This window comes from Myxine glutinosa, chromosome 8 (assembly GCF_964187855.1).
Source record: "Myxine glutinosa chromosome 8, kmMyxGlut1.1, whole genome shotgun sequence".
NCBI classification, from domain to species: domain Eukaryota; kingdom Metazoa; phylum Chordata; class Myxini; order Myxiniformes; family Myxinidae; genus Myxine; species Myxine glutinosa.
The window spans coordinates 93,464,398-93,482,297 of record NC_136268.1 but is presented as its reverse complement, the minus strand read 5'-3'; the positions used below and the strand labels follow the sequence as shown (position 1 = coordinate 93,482,297).

The 17,900-nt window shown below is 49.0% G+C and overlaps 1 protein-coding gene across 2 annotated transcripts in view; it reads left to right on the top strand.

Moving 5' to 3' along the window:
- USP33 (ubiquitin specific peptidase 33) overlaps positions 1-17,900 on the top strand; it is a 148,649-nt gene that overhangs the window by 32,319 nt on the left and 98,430 nt on the right. For both annotated transcript variants that reach the window (XM_068124850.2, XM_068124849.2), the window contains exon 3: positions 343-396. In XM_068124850.2, coding sequence (XP_067980951.2) covers positions 343-396 — 54 coding nt within the window. The remainder of the gene's footprint in view (positions 1-342; positions 397-17,900) is intronic.

The window sequence follows — 17,900 nt, the reverse complement described above, 5'->3', positions numbered from 1 at the left end:
GTATACACGGCCAGCAGAGGAGGCATGAGTATAAATGTAAAAAAATGCAATCTGAAGGTAGGTTTAGGAAGGAGGGAGAAAAAGTACGTCGAGAGAAGTTATGTCGGTGAAAGAAGGGAAGGAAAGGTAAATGTGTAGAATCAGTCATGTTTTTGGTGTTGAAGCTTTAGAAAATTGAAACACTTTTTGACTATTCCTTTGTATGTAGATGTACCTTTACCATATAATACAAAATATATTTCAGCCTCCCTGTTTTTTCCTGAACATTAAAAAACTGCAATGTTTATCGCTGTGGTGCCTCACCTGTAATTGGCTCACAATTTTGGACTGTGCATTCCATAGGGTACATGCCAGTCCTGCAGTGCTGGTGGACCAAACCTCTGGGCTTGCCTTCAGGTACGTTTTACATGATTTTTCTTTGCACTCTTTGTTTCTAATCCTTATGTGTATTATCATGGATGTTTTCAGGATACCCACAATATTGTTACGGACCGCGGATAAGATGTTGGTTTTGCCGAGCGGAGGCCCCGCGGCCCTAACAGTTACCCCGACTAACCCGATTCCTGAACGTTGGCCGGATCGCGCCACAGATATTCAATAGGGAAAAGACTAAGGCGACACGGATGTGAAGAAGAAGAAGACAAAAAGGTTGGAAATACGAATCTAATTTATTTACTATTTACAGGCTCAAAAAAACCAAGGAGAAGGAAAGATAAGAAAATAATATACAGAAGATATTAGAGACACAGTGCAAATTCCTTATACAAGCTTAATTAAATACCCAGGGACAGAACAAACAAAGACAGACTCACGCGGGGAATGATGATAGGACTGGCGGGAGGTGGATGGCTGGAGGGAGAGGAAGGTCCAAGGGTACTGCAGCACGATCGGCGCGTTTGGCAGCCGCCGTTCCTTCGCGGCCCCGCTCCGGAACTGCCGTCAAGGCCCCACGCTGCTGTCGTTGCTGCTGTGGCTGCGGCTGCTCTGGGGACGTCGCGTGCTTTGCCAGGACTCGTCTGGTCCAACCACACAACTGAACAACGTGCTTGCTTCTTGCCCAACTCTCTTGCTTGGTCCAACTTTGGCGAGCAAGGCGACGAATAGCAGGCTTTGTGCTTCCCTGGACGATCTCCTTTTTGGACAAGAATCGCTGCTGGATGATCTCCTTTGGACAAGAATCGCTTCTGGATGATCTCCTTTGGACAAGAATCGCTGCTGGATGATCTCCCTGGATGATCTCTCTGGATGATCTCTTTGGATGATCTCCTCTGGATGATCTCTCTGGATGATCTCACGCAGTACCTTGCGCGCGCGCTTTTATAGCGCCTCCGGCGATCAAGCCGCCGGCCTTCAGGACACGCCCATCGGTGTGCTCACCTCGGCCCTGGTTGGTCGCGCGGCCCTCTGGCTCCGCCCTTGATGACGGCGGGCGGCCACGCCCTTCTTCCCCGACCCGAGCACATGTTCAATGGTGGTTTTGGAGGGGATGTAATTGGCAATCGAGGCTTGGCAATGATGAAAGGGGAAAGTGAAAGGAATCTATTCTATTTCACTTGGTGCAATGGAGTGTCATCTTAATGGAAGACAAGGCCTTACCCTAATACACATAATAAAGATATAACTATCAACCAGGGGGAAATCTATGATTGGCTGACGTGTATGCTTTATGGACTAATTATGGGACGCCCTTTGACCTTTACACAACACTGGAGGCAGGAGTGTCCAGAATCAAGCAATATTAATAAAACACACAATAAAAAAAATACAATCCTCATATCCACAACACTGCACCCTCCTCCTCTTAGGCATGGCCCGGGCCTATAACTTTAACTTAGTGTGACATGTAGGTGTAGTTCCCTCTACTTTTAACCTGACCCTGAGTGCGACAGTTTTAAAACATAAATAAATATGTCCCGCTGCTCCATTGCACCCTACCTAACAGACTCACGCCCACAGCTAACCGAATTGCGGAATGGTCTTCAAACTATACATTTACGGTGGGGGCGCATTATTTACAATGACTCTGCTTTTATTTACAAAACTAACCCAGGACCTGTGATTGTTCTTTTGGGGGGGAGAGACAGTCTGCTCTGCATCAATGCACCATGAAAGCACCCAAAACGCACCAACACACCCTCAAGCACCAATCGGTGCACAGTCATCACTAGACTACGGATTTTTATGTTAAGAAAATAGGCCTTTTATGTTTTGAAAAGCGGATTTTTTTTTTTTTATGTGAAAAAATCCCGAAATAATTTTTTCCCCCGTTTTATTCATTTTTTATTATTACCAAGTTTTTCAGAAATCAGTCAAAAAAAGAACAAAAAATGGTAAGCTTTTTCCTGCACAACATTAAGCACTCTGGGCTAGTAAACAGGTAAAAAATGACGTTCAGGTGCCTTTATTGCAACCGCATTGTTTGATAAGTAGAGGACTAGAAGAAATTGACAAGACCCTTTTAGGAACGGTTAAAGTAGGTGTTTGAAATCATTATCTTGGTAATGTTCTCCTTGGTGAGGCGGTGTCGGCGGTCGGTGAGGACGTTTCTGTAGACGGAGAAGGACCTTTCCACGTCGACGCTGACGATGGGGCAGTATCTCAAGAGGGGGATGTCGGCAAGCTTGACTCCAGCCGGCACACCAACCTCAGATCTGTGCTGATCTCCATCCAGGATCAAAGCCACTGTCCTCAGCACACCAATGTCGGGATTGCGCTGCAGCACCGCCTTGAACTTGGTGAGCAGGATCTCCTTACGGCAGCCTCGGATCTTTTCGAGCTCCTCCTTGGCCTGATCAAGGAGCTGGAAGGCCTTGGCCAGCTCCATGCCGGCCTCCTCCAGCTGCTTAAGGATCTTCGGGATGAACGACACGTGGGCATTTAAGAAGACCAAACTGAGCTTGATGTCCGCCTTTCCGAACAGGTCCTTGGCACTCCGGATTGCCATCGCGTCGTCATCGTTCAGCTGGTCCACAATGTCCTTGACAGCCTCGAAGTGCTCGGCGTAAAACACCGCGGCGTCGACGTCCCCCACCGAGTCAGAATGGGCTCCGGGGGGAGAGAAAGATTGGGCTGCTGGCTCCTTCCAAAAGACAACACGCGACGGGGCTTTGACGAACACCTTCTTCGTCGTGGCAATCAGGTCGTTGACGTCCTTGAACATTTCTCGGACTGTCTCGCAGACACGGTGGAGCGCGTGGGCAACGCAAGTCACATGCAGCAAGTCCGGGAAGAGTTCCTTCAGGGCATGGCCGGCCTTGATCATATAGGCCGCGGCGTCGCTGACGAGGACCTTGAGGCACTCCGGCTTGAAATCAGGCCAAAGATAGCGCAGCGTGTCATTGATTGCATCCACGATCTCCCCGGAGTTGGTCTTCTCCAGAAACATGCACTGGACGAGGTGGGGACGAAAGTACCCCTCCTTGGACAAGCGTCCCGCGATGATGTTGGCCACATATCGACCTGCCGAATCGGTCGTCTCGTCGACGGACAGCCAGATGGGCTGCTGTCCGAGGTCGGCACGGATCCCCGCCAAGGCCTCGTCGTAGCACTTGTCGAGGTAGTGCTTTCGAATCCAGCTTTCATCGGGGATCTGGAGAGTGATGTGCTTCTCCAGGAACGACCGGAGGGCAGGGTTTTCCAATTTCGACCATGGGATGCCAGCGGCCAGCATGGCCTGGCACAGCTCCTGAGCCACGACGTCGCACTTGTGCCTCTTTCCGCCACCAAAGTCCTCCATGGTGGCTTGCGTGACCGTCCTCTTCTTCTTCAAGGCCAAGTTGCTCTTGTGGCGGTCTCCTCGGACATGTTGGGCCAGCTCAGACTTCTGCTTCGCCCGGAAAGTCTTTTCACAAGCTCGACAGAAAGCCGTGTCACTCGACACGTACTTGAAGGTGGCCCCATCGCCGCCAGCGTTGAATTCCTTCAGCCACTTGTCACGAAGAGCAGCACTCATCTTGATAGGAGACTTGTTCACACTTTGTGTACACTCTCTCACTGTAGTACACCACCTCACTGCTGTACACGCTGGGGACGCAACGCACGCAAGTGGACGCAACGTTTTGTTTTTGAGATCGATCGCAGTTAAAAATTTCGATCGCAGTTACAAATTTCGATCGCAGTTTAAAATTTCGAAAAATTCCCTAATTTTTTTTAGCGTTGCCAGACATTTTCGACCAAAAAGGGCATTTTATTTTATTTTTCCCGAAAAAGGGCGAAATTCTTTTTTTCTCCGAAAATAGCAAAATAATTTTTTTGTGCGCAAAAAAGCCGTTTTATGTGAAAAAATATTTTTTATTTTTTCACATAAAAATCCGATGTGCAGTCATCACTGTTCATGAAAATAAAAACAACAACCCCTAACCCTGCAAGTGGTCTCTTGCTCTTCGGCTCCCTCTGCTGGCTATTATTATTTTCCTGATGTTGTCATCTTCTTTGCTGGCGGCCTATTTGCACTATTAAAATGCACCCAACGTGTCCATTTTTATTTTCTTTATTTATGGCCCACAGGGCCGACTAGTGTGGTTCACCTGTGGGGCATCGGTGCCCTGTGATCAAGGTCCGCCAGCAAGATCTCGGGCCTTCATGGCCGGCTCCAGCAGAGGGGCCATGCCCCAACCCATGGGGTCTATAAGTGGTGCTCAGCCACAGACATGTGGTCCATAATGTGGTGCATCGATGCAGACAGCTGGTTCTGGGAGTTCCGGGTGCACAATGGCAGACTCACGCACGCTCCCCTTGGCGCCCAGTGGCGCACAGGTCCTCATGTGGGAGACAAAGGGGAGGAAAGACAGATGAGCGAGGGGTAAGGTCTCAAGGGTACACATCAATAAGGCAATGCAAGGTGAAGTGCGTACGGAGAGCGAAGTGAGAAAGCTCGTCCCTACCGTACGTCACCCCCCCTGTCACCTACACTACCCTTGCCCTTACCCCATATTTACAAAAATCTACACATTTACAAATTCGTCGCTAATGTCACGTCTTCCCCATATTTCCCCTATACCAAATTCGTCTCCACAATCCCCCTATCCAAAATTTGCCATCACCCAATTCATCATCGATCCTCATAAGGAGGAAGAGATGGAACACAGCACAATGTCACACCCACGTCATGATGCGTCTCTCATTCCAAACCTTTGCATCAAAAATAATAAAACATGGCATGGTGTGGATGTACGTCATCCCAGGTGAGTGGATGTAGATGGTGCGAGGAGACTTCAATCCTAACTATCCTCTAAATGACATTAACACATTTTACACTACCCGGGGTCTTTCCCTGCCAATCCATTGGCCAACTTACACTATGGGTTCTAAAAACCAATTCCCGTTGACCAAACTGTGGTGCTTCTCAATTTGGGGTCTCACTCTCCCGATTCATCTCCCGGTGCCCTTGCACAATTTCCGGGCTGGGTCGTGTAGCTCTCCCAGCAGGTCTACCCACCTGCACACCTCCACCACTGTAGTTGCCACCCGAGCTTACCTAGCTCCTCACCTAACCTATCTAACTGGGGAAGGCCCCTCCTGGCTCTGTCACCCCTCGGTGCCCTCTGGCACTGGGCTACCCGGGTCCGTCCTCCGGATCGTCGGGCCCCATCCACAACAACTCTACCAGCTCCCAGAGCCCACCTGCGGCCTCACCTGGCCGACATCCTCACGGTGGTGGAGTGCCCAACCAACTATACACACTAACAGGCTACACGCCCAGCCAATTCCCACGACACTAATGCACCCATCCAAATACCATTCTTTCACCCACACCACAGATGCCAATATCCAACCACAATTTACCTGTACCCTCTACCTAACACTTACACTACCCGCCCCGGGTATTCGTGATGGGGGACCATCCTTCCCCCATTCACACCTTCGCACCATCCACTCCACTCCATAGTTTCCACCATACTCACTCCACGACCATCCATTCCACTACTCCATATACTCCAGACCATTTATTCCATACACCTGTTCTCCATACACCTGTTGTTGCACACCTGGTGCCACCTGCACCCTCCTTCCTTCCTGGACCATTTGGTCAACACAACACCCATCACCATCACTCACTCAAACACTGCTCCATACACCTGTCCAGTTGCACACCTGTGCAATCACACCTACAACTCACACTCACAATCATTTACTCATACCCTGCTCAATACACTTCCAATCCTCAAACACACGGCATCATCTCATCTAACTACTCCCCTCTGGAACTTGCGCTTCCCAGTCGTCCCTTTAAACTATTGCGCTCCCTCGTCATTATCATCCACTCTAATCTACCTGCGTCCCCACTACAGGTATCATTGTCACTAACTAATCTTAACGTTACCTATTGTCATCTTCTAGGTCCCTATCATTATATCCTAACCCTCCCGGGCTAGTTTTCACTGCCATAAACCCCATAACTAGTGCTCCTTTGCCCCCTCTGTGAGAGATGGCAGAGTTGCCATCCCATCACATCGGGTATCTCAAACTACCAATTTTGCTCTCCAAATTCCAACCAATCAAAAATTTTCCAATTACTGCCAATTCTATTCACTTTTCTAAATTTCGGATCAAAAACACTATCAGTATCATCATCATCGTCCGCTATATCCTAGGCTCGGTGCGTCATGACATCATTAAACTCGGCTTCGTAAAGCCGAGCAATGAATTTGGGTGGTTTGGCCGCCTGTAGTTGGATCCGTCCGGCATTCACGACTCTGGGGAGGAGGCATGCTCGGGCCGAGGTTCCACGCATCATCGCGGCTCGGTACCTTGCGGTCCCGGGCCCGATGGCTGAGGCTCGCCCGGTCGGAACCCCGTCCCCACGAGGGGGCACCGTTCCGCTTCCTCCCACTCGCCCTTGAACCGGGCCGGTCGCCTCGCCCGACAAGGCCCGGACTCGACCGTGCGGGGCGGGGCCAAGCCCGAATCGGCAACGACGCTTCGAAGAGAAGCGACGTAGTATCGATCCGCGCCGGGCCTGTCATCCAACAAAGCACACCGCGCCCCGAGTGCTCACATCGGCTATCCGTCGCCCTAAACGCTAACCCGTTCAATGTCGATGCTTCACTTGCATACGCGACCCGTTTCACACTCACAAAACCTGGCGTTCCAACGCCGTCCGTACATTCCACCAACGCACTCCCTGTTACTCACCACACCTCTCGCGCACACTCTTGCGCACACTCGCCGGTCGCACACTTCGGTCCACACCTCTCCTCCGTTACGTCCTCCGTAACACTCACCATGGGCGTGCACTCTTGCATCCACCCACTACCGCGCTCCGATGTGCTCCATCGCACTCGCGCTACTACCAACTCAGGTGTGCTTCCTCGCACACGTTTCACCACCACCTTACACCGTGTCACACTCACCCTCGCACGTATACTCCGTATTGCTCTCACTCGCTGTGTCACATTCCGTACACCCCGACGTGCATTCTCGCTCGCACTCGGTATCACTCTCGCGCTTCGTAACACGCTCACCCCTTGACGCACACTTTTTTTTCACACGCATGCCATTTCCACTCACACGGGACCCTTCACCAACGCCCGGGTGCCATATTGACCCCAATCGCGTGACGATTCTTTTGTCGCCAAACATCCTTCTACAAAATCTACCCGCACAATATACAGCACGACTCACCTGGGGGATCCTTTTCTCCACGCGCACCTGCAAACTTCCATTTGGATTAGCAAGTACATCATCATGATTTGAGCAGGGACTTTGTACATATTCCATCTTTTCCTCCCGCCGCGAGTGGTTTTCTAAGTCCCCGGTCTCTTCAATTTCAATGCCCACTACCACTTTTTCTTTACTCACCTCGACGACCGTTGGCTTTAATAAAATTCCCACTACCTCATCGGTCGCCGGCTTTTCCAAACCCCGGGTCGCGATTTCTACCCCCGTCATTGTACCCGCGCTTTTCTCCGCCTCGCTCAACCAGCGCTTCTCGACCCGCGTTACCTCGTCGTGCACCCCTGGGACCTGCTCGCCCGATCTGCCCCCAAGGTTCTCCCCCACTGCCAAATTGGTCCCCAGCTTCCTTTTTGACTCTGCATTCATTTCTTTTAGTTCCTTAGTCATTTGAACACCCATGTTGTTAATTTCCCTGGTGGATATGAGCCCCTGGGCATACATTTTGTTTTCTTCATCCCACTGGGTCAAAAATTTCAGCAAATTTGCATGAAATGGATCCCAGGCCGTTGGCACCGCGGGCTCGACCCTCGTCGCCACCATGTGCGAAGCGCCATTTTGTGCGCCTGATACTCCCTCAACCACACTGCCATTGTTCTCCTCCCTCTGATCCTGGGTTACGCCTAACCCCTCTTCTAGTTCACCCACCTGCATCCGATCGCCTTGACTAGCCATGGCGCGATTTCAAAGTTCGTGTTTTTTTCCGAAAACAAAACAAATTTCGGCCGCTCCAAATTTTGACCAACTTTTTCTTGATGTTTTAAAAATTTGGTTCGGGCCTCGTATCTAACTCCCAGACACCAATTGTTACGGCCAATAGTACAATTGGTGTTCCAAAATTTGGGCTAAATAAATTTAGTCCCAGGTCTGAATCCGACACTCCTGACACCAATTGTTACGGACCGCGGATAAGATGTTGGTTTTGCCGAGCGGAGGCCCCGCGGCCCTAACAGTTACCCCGACTAACCCGATTCCTGAACGTTGGCCGGATCGCGCCACAGATATTCAATAGGGAAAAGACTAAGGCGACACGGATGTGAAGAAGAAGAAGACAAAAAGGTTGGAAATACGAATCTAATTTATTTACTATTTACAGGCTCAAAAAAACCAAGGAGAAGGAAAGATAAGAAAATAATATACAGAAGATATTAGAGACACAGTGCAAATTCCTTATACCAGCTTAATTAAATACCCAGGGACAGAACAAACAAAGACAGACTCACGCGGGGAATGATGATAGGACTGGCGGGAGGTGGATGGCTGGAGGGAAAGGAAGGTCCAAGGGTACTGCAGCACGATCGGCGCGTTTGGCAGCCGCCGTTCCTTCGCGGCCCCGCTCCGGAACTGCCGTCAAGGCCCCACGCTGCTGTCGTTGCTGCTGTGGCTGCGGCTGCTCTGGGGACGTCGCGTGCTTTGCCAGGACTCGTCTGGTCCAACCACACAACTGAACAACGTGCTTGCTTCTTGCCCAACTCTCTTGCTTGGTCCAACTTTGGCGAGCAAGGCGACGAATAGCAGGCTTTGTGCTTCCCTGGACGATCTCCTTTTTGGACAAGAATCGCTGCTGGATGATCTCCTTTGGACAAGGAGATCTCGCGAGATCTTGGAGACGGCGGCAGGGATTTTCGAAGCTCCACACGGTCTCCACGTTTTTCGAAGTTAAGTCTGTTCACAATTGTATTTTGTCGAAACTGTATTTATCTTTCGGTGTGTGAAGTTATTGTGTGCAACTTTGGTTGTTTCTCGGTGTTTATCTTTCATAAATTGATCGTCGGTTTGCCGTGTCGCGAGCAAGGCCTTGTACAGTGTGCACTGTACAACCTTGAGGCTTTGTTTTTCTCTCAGTGGTCCGTCGTTTGTGATCCAATAACTTTCGTTCTCTGTATTCCCAGTCTTTTCACCCATAGCCTACTTCCTTGTGTAAATCTCAACTCAAAAAAAAAAAAAAAAAAAAAAAAAAAAAATTCCCTTCTCTGTTCTCATTCGTTTATTCATTCTTATTCGTTCGTTCGTTCTTCGACCACGTGTTTCTCCCCCATTTCCCCAGATAGCGTTTTCACTCATTAACCTTCAATGTTTACACTTTCCCCTCAAGTTATGTATTCCGTCATATTTTATAACACCTTTTTCTTCTTCTTCTTTAAAAGGCTGCTTTCGACTTGCTCACCAAATCAATTCATCCCCAAAAAAATATCCATCTCCTATAGTGCCTTTTTTCTACATTCCCTAAACTCTCCTGCACTCCATCCTCCATCCAGCGTCCTTAAACGTATTTTTAACTCGAAGGTCACAAGAAACTCATTTTGCAATAAATGTTCGTTTCCCATAAATCGTACACTTTCAAAAATCCAATCTCACCCCTCCCCTCCAAATCTTCCCCATAACCCCTCCCCTCCAAATCTTCCCCATCACCCCTCCCCTCCAAATCTTCCCCATCACCCATCCCTTTCAAATCTCCCCCCTTGCCCCCTCCCTCCTAAACTACCCCCTCACCCCTCCCCGCCAAGACGCCCCCTCGCCCCTCCCCTCCTAGACTCCTGCCTCACCCCTCCCCTCCAAATCTCCCCCATATCCCATCCCTTTCAAATCCCTCCCCTTGTCCCTTCCCTCCCAAACTCCCCCCTCACCCCTCCCCTTCAAATCTCCCCACCCTCATTGCTTCTCAATTTCCCCCCTCTCACTCCCCCTCCTCAAAGCGTCCTCCCCGCTTCTTCCCCCTTCAAACTCTCACCTCCATCTCCCCCAACCTTCTGCCTCGCTCTTCCCCCTCCTCAAATAACACCTCATTGTGGCTCACCCAATCACCATCAAACCTTTTGTCCGCCCCATCCTTCCCTTTCTCCGAGCTATTCTGAAATCTCTGACACACCTTCAACAGCTCTCCCTACCTCTTCCACCTCTTCCACATCTTACCCTACCCCTCCTCCCCCCTGTTCTGTATCTGATGCTCCCCCTTCCTCTTCATTAACGGTATGGACCTCAAACATCCGGGGCCTTCGTTCAAACTTAACTGATCTCTCCATACAGGTTGCTTCTGTCAAACCAGACGTGATCTGCTTAACAGAAACTTTCCTCCTTTATGATGTCTCTGATTCCATAGTATCTCTCCCGGGCTACTCCCTCCTCCGGTATGATAGACCTGAGCCTCGTCCTGGAGGCGGGGTTGCTATCTTTATCAAAAACTCTCTTCCTCACTCGCCCTGCACTGCACTCTCTCCACCTCACCCCCAGGAATACCTCTGGCTACGGCTTCCCCTTCGCTCCCACCTCTTGTTCATATGTGTGTTGTACCGTCCACCAAACAGTGATGACTCCATCTACATCTCGCTGTCTGATGATATGGACCAACTTCTATCTACTCATCCCAACTCTCTCTTCCTCATATGTGGTGATTTCAACTGTCATCATGCCAGTTGGCTGGGTGTGGGTACCTCTCTCACCAGCCATGGCTCCTCAGCAAAGGACTTCTGCGACTCACTGGGACTGACACAATCTGTCAATTTCCCGACCCGGATCTCAGTCAACGGAACATCTTCTCTTCTGGACTTGGTTATGACTAACTTCCCTGAAAATGTCTGCTGCTCTTCTTCTGCTCCGATCGGATCATCTGATCATGTCCTTGTTAAAGTGGACATCTCTCTGACCATCCTCAGGGAGCCTGCTCAGCGTCGACGAGTCTGGCATTTCACTCAGGCCAACTGGCACGGTCTTCAAGCAGCCATCAATCATCTGGACTGGTCTCCCATCTCTACCACCTCTGACATCAACTCATCCTGGGAATTCTTCCAAAGTAAATTGCTCTCTCTCATGCACAGATTTATCCCATCTCGTCTTCAGTTGTCATACCCTTCCTCCCGTCCATGGTACACGGAATCTTGTGGTGAGGCTGTTGCCCAGAAACAACTTGCCTTCGTCTCCTGGAAAGCAAATCCAACGGAAGGAAATCTCATTTCCTTTCACAAAGCCCGAAACAAGTGTGTGTCCACCCTCAGGAGAGCCAGGAAACAATATCTCTCCGTTCTCAAGACCGAACTCTCTTATCTGTCTCCCTCTTCCAAATCCTGGTGGCGTCTGGTCAAATCCGTTTCTGGTGTTTGTTCCCCCTCCATCCCCTCCCTTACCTCAAACGGCTACACAGCTGACTCCGCACGTGAAAAAGCTGAATGCCTCAACTCTGTGTTTGCCTCTAAATCTTGTGTCCCAAACCCATCCCTCTCTGTACCCACCATACCCAGTCGTACCCTGCTGCTCCTGGACTCCGTGTCCTTTCCTCCTGACAAGGTGGAAAAGTTTCTGTCAACCCTCGACTCTGATTCTGCAACTGGACCCGACGGCATCAGCCCACGGGTCCTAAAATCCTGCTCTGCTGCTCTATCTCACCCTCTCTCTGTTCTCTTCACCCTCTCTTTTGCTCAAGGTCAACTGCCATCTGCTTGGAAATCAGCCAACATCGCCGCTTTGCACAAAAAAGGTGCAAAAACAGATCCTAGCAACTACAGACCAATCAGCCTTCTCCCAATTATCAGCAAAGTCATGGAATCCATCATTGCTTCTGATATGAAATCTTTCCTCTTCTCCAATGGCTTGATCTCTGATCATCAATTTGGTTTCAGACCAGGTCACTCTACTCTGGACATGCTGCTTCTGCTGTCTCAACAATGGATGGAGGTCCTCAATGCCAAACAGGAAATTAGAGCTGTCTCCCTCGACATATCACGTGCCTTCGACACGGTCTGGCACCCCGCTCTGCTCACCAAACTCTCCTCCTTTGGTATCCATGGAAATCTCCACGCATGGCTGGCGGACTTCCTCTCTAGTCGTCGTCAACGTGTGGCCCTGAATGGGTTTCTCTCATCTCCTCTTCCTGTTCAGGCTGGAGTTCCCCAAGGCAGTGTTCTGGGCCCCGTGCTTTTTCTGGTCTTCATCAATGATCTCTCTGACTCTCTCGAAAATCCTCTCTATCTCTTTGCTGATGACTCCACTCTCTGCCGCTCCATTCCTCTTCCCTCAGATCGGCAGTCTGCTGCCTCCTCACTCTCTGAAGACCTGGACAAAATCACAGACTGGTCAAACAAGTGGAACATGTCTTTCAATCCTGACAAATCTCACACTCTTACTATGTCTCTCCGAAAAGATCGACTGGACAACCCTCCCATCTACTTTCTCAACAATCCTCTCCAAGAAGTTCTGTCGCTCAAGATTTTGGGTCTCACTATCTGCCATGATCTTTCTTGGGAAAACAACATTTCCAAGCTGGCCTCCAAAGCCAGTCGCCGACTGGGCATCCTCCGTCGTGCGAAGTCCTTCCTCGGCACACCTGAGCTCCTCACCACATACAAGGCTTTCATCCGCAGCTCAATGGAATACTGTTCTCCCCTATGGGCCGGTGCTCCTGCCTCACACCTAGCTCGGCTTCACGCTGTTGAAACCAAAGCTTTCAGAATTATTGGAATCTCCCGTGATGAAGCTATCTCTGAGGGCCTTTCACTCACTCACCGCAGGCAGGTAGGTGGTCTTTCTGTCTTCTACCGACTCCTCTCCGGCCTTGCACCCCCAGCTCTCTCTGTGCTCTGTCCCCCAAATATTCCTACAGGTCGCACAAGATCTGCCAGCAACCCTCTGATGGTTAAACTGCCGAAATCTCGGCTCTCCGCTCACCTTCACTCTTTCATTCCTCTTTTCTCCCGCCTCTGGAACAAACTCCCTCACTCCCTTCAATCCCACTCCTCCCTCCAGGTCTTTAAAACAGCTGTTCACCACCATCTCTTATCTTCCCCCATCCAAAACCTTGATCTTTTCTACCCCCGCTAATTCACCCCAGATCCACCTTGTTTGAAATTCCAACTTCTTTCCTGGAAGTCCTGGCAGTGTCCATATGTTTTATACCTCTCCCACCGCCCCCTTCCCACGCCCCCCCCCCCCCAAAGCCCGCGCCCTCTCTCAGATCTCTCGATGTCTCCATGTCTCTCGGTCCCTGCTCTCAAATGTTGTGTTTGTGTCCTTCCCCCTCTCTCCCCATCTTGTCTACCGCTCCCTATGTTATATGTTTTATGTGTCGGTTTGTCTTTCTGTGTGATTAATGTTCGCTCTTTCACGAGCCTCGATCTTGTATACAAAAAAAAAAAAAAAAAAAAAAAAAAAAAAATCGCTGCTGGATGATCTCCTTTGGACAAGAATCGCTGCTGGATGATCTCCCTGGATGATCTCTCTGGATGATCTCTTTGGATGATCTCCTCTGGATGATCTCTCTGGATGATCTCACGCAGTACCTTGCGCGCGCGCTTTTATAGCGCCTCCGGCGATCAAGCCGCCGGCCTTCAGGACACGCCCATCGGTGTGCTCACCTCGGCCCTGGTTGGTCGCGCGGCCCTCTGGCTCCGCCCTTGATGACGACGGGCGGCCACGCCCTTCTTCCCCGACCCGAGCACATGTTCAATGGTGGTTTTGGAGGGGATGTAAAATGGCAATCGAGGCTTGGCAATGATGAAAGGGGAAAGTGAAAGGAATCTACTCTATTTCACTTGGTGCAATGGAGTGTCATCTTAATGGAAGACAAGGCCTTACCCTAATACACATAATAAAGATATAACTATCAACCAGGGGGAAATCTATGATTGGCTGACGTGTATGCTTTATGGACTAATTATGGGACGCCCTTTGACCTTTACACAACACCGGAGGCAGGAGGGTCCAGAATCAAGCAATATTAATAAAACACACAATAAAAAAAAATACAATACTCATATCCACAACAATATGATTTATCAGAGATCTCATCAGATGACACTAAGAAGAAGAAAAAAGAGGCAGTCTGGTGTATAGGAACGACTCCTTGCTCACCTCACCCAGCCAGGCGGGTAATATAGGCGGGGTCATGGGGAGTTATGATGAGGAGGGCGATGGAGTGTTAATGTGGTGACAGGAATATATGGTGTAAATGTGATGACGCTATGTGGCACACCAGTGCCTTTGTGCCGTCACTGCGCCGCGCCCTTCCTTGCCTTGCATCTCCCTCGACTCACTCTGAGAGTATCTCATTCCGGCAGGCAAACCTCCAAGCAGGCAGCACTTGTAGTGGGGCATCCCTGATGTAATACAATGGCCAGCTCTTATTGAGGCATTCCTGACGTGCTCACTAGAGCAGCCCTGGATCAAGTTGCGTTCTGAGCTTTATACTTGCCCTACTTGTCGCTTCCAAGTGAGTGCAGTCCATGTGAGCATCTCCAGGATGCATGCAGCTATTCTCCATTCGTGCGCTCTCGAAGGGGGAGGTTCCGCGATGCAGCTGGTGGAAAATCCCATTGTCACTGAGGGAACTTTCACCGTCGCCCTCGCTTCTCCTTTCTCTCGTGCAGCCGCAAGGGCCAACCCCCGCCACTCCTTTCTCCTGTACAGCGGCAAGGGCCAGCCATGCCCCCTCCTTTCTCCCATGCAGCGGCTCCTCTGCACTGTATGTATATCAAGCGACTCAACTCTCAGCTTCCTGGACAGTACGCAACATGCTTGAAAAGGTGGTCAGGTTCCCTGCACAGCACTCGGCATGTTTGAAAAGGCGTTGTCCAGTGTGACGAATGTAGAGATGCAAGAAGGTAAGACGGCTGATCTGGAGGAATATTACTAATAAGATGAATTACGTCAATTAGATTAAGATCAATAAGAATAGGTCAATGAGATTGTTACTAATATGGATTTGGTTACCGGTGCGAGTTTGGATGGAGGTTAATTGTCAATAATGAGAGAGTGAAGAGTCGAACAACAGACGGACCGGATGTGGGAATAAACCGGTCACGGGGTTGATCGAGTGGATTGAAGCATGGACCGAATGTAGATTGAAAGATCATTGGAATGGACCGAGTTGGTTGAAGGAAGGATTGCTGGAACAAAACCTGGGTGAATTGAAGGAGCGAGATTGTTGGAATGAACCGAATGGGGATTGTTGGAATGAACCGAATAGGGATTGAAAGAAAGAGATAGTTGGAAATGGGGAGACACTACACCAGGAATAATACACTAAACTAACTACAATGCATGTTCCCATTCCCAAACCATTAGACCATTTGCAAAGTCTACCTTTACAAAGACTAATATATATACAGTATATATTGTTACGTTTATGAGGTGTAGGTGAAAGCATACCGTAGGAAAGGTAGCATTGTATAATTGTAGAATGGATTGTGGACGCGTAGGAGAAATCTCGATTTACAGTAAGTAGGTAAACTGTAGCTTAAGGTTGTTTATGTGTTCGTCACACGGTTCGGAGAGGGGGGGGGGGGGGGGGTGAAGGCATGCTAATTAGTGTAGGGATTAAGGATATTTTTCTCCAGTGTGTGATCAACCCCTAACATTTTGTAGCAGCACTGGCCCTTAAATTACAACCCTATTACAGGCCCTATGAACACTCACGGCAAGTGAGCCCTCCCACATGAACACTTATGGCAAAAGGCCATGCCCCCGGAGTGGTACGATGGGCGTGGAAGAGCAGATCCAGCAGGCCACGCCCCCGGATTGACAAGGGCCGGGGGTGACGTCAGCGAGAAACGTCAGCGAGGGAAAGCAGAGCTGGAGGAGCAGGACGCTGGCAATTTATTTGAGGGAGATTGATTGTGTGCTCTTTTAAGGAGAGCTGTTCTCTATGGTGATCGCGGAACGTTGACTGTTGGCTCACAAGGGAGCTGAAGGCCACGCTGCCCCACATAATAGACGGTGGAGAACGCTAAGGAGGCCGTCCTGTCTGCTCGCCTCACGCCAGTGGTGACTTCGAGCGCGGGCTGCTGCCATTTTGAGTTTTTCTCGCACGGGTGGCTCAAGGCTCCGACAGCCATCGGCTTGGAAAAGGGCCCATTTTGAGGCCAACGATAAATACCGGCCGGCCAAAGGGGGTTTCTTTTTTTTGTTTTGTTAGCTTTACCCTGTGCGTGCTCAAGGCTGCGTGGAGGTACCTCACAGTAGAGAATTTTACTTTGCCTCAGCATTCATATTATTCTTTGGTTTATTTTCATTAAATTCATTATTGTTGCATTTTATTTGTTGCGTTGGTTTATTCGTTGTGGTTTCGGTATAAACCCGTGTGTTCCTTTAAGGTAAACGTCTCACAGCCTCCATCTCACACGCACTCAAACCACCATTTTCGGAGGTCGCCTCGGGAGTAAAAACATTCAGCTATTCGTCATCCGGCGGTCTTAATCACTGGTGACAAGACAATATATATATATATATATATATATATATATATATATATATATATATATATATATATATATATCTATATTATAATAGCCGTAGATGATTCTGTCTGTCTGTCTGTCTGTCTATCTGTTGGGTGTCTGTCCGGGGTGTGGCTTACTCGGTTTGCAGAGTAGCTCCACCCATAGCTCCACCCATTCTGGGAGTGGCTATAAACAAATATCCACCATTTTATTAACTCGCATAGCTTTGAGTCCTGTTTTGTAGGCCCGTGGTGTCTTGCTCTCCCCCAGTTTTATTTCAAATCAAATTCGATAAATCATTTCATTTTTCACAGTCGCTAACATAGTTTTAGACTCGGTTGAAAAAAAACGGGAAGAAAATCCGATGAAAGTTGCCGTTTATAGAACGAAATGAATTCTCAAAGGCCTGTAACTTCAAGGCCATTGAGTCTCTCTCACGCCTTTATCTCCAATCTAACTCACCATATGATTTCATTTTTATCGATGGTTTTACTTTTAGACTCGGTGTCAGCAATAATTGAGAACAATCCACACACGCGGGAAAATGCAGAGATATATTTTTTAAAATCGCGTCATGGTGTATCATACACCGCCCAACATGACACCGCCGGCAATGTGTCGATATATATTAAAAATTCGCTTTTGCTTTTCCGTTATGATATATTACTATTTCGTTTGATGATAGTCGTCACAAAAACGTCAACAATGATGCCGACATATATTTCTTCGTTTTTATTTCATTCAACATATTAGCCGGAAGTAAAATATGTTTCAGGAAATTACCGAGAGATATTTCTTCGTTTTTTTTATTAGTTATGTGCGCATACACTTTAAATAGGTTTATTTGAAATCTTTAATTTTCCACAAACATTCCACACACGCGGGAAAATGCAGAGATATATTTTTTAAAATCGCGTCATGGTGTATCATACACCGCCCAACATGACACCGACGGCAATGTGTCGATATCTATTTTAAATTCGATATATCATTTCATTTTTCACAGTCGCTAACATAGTT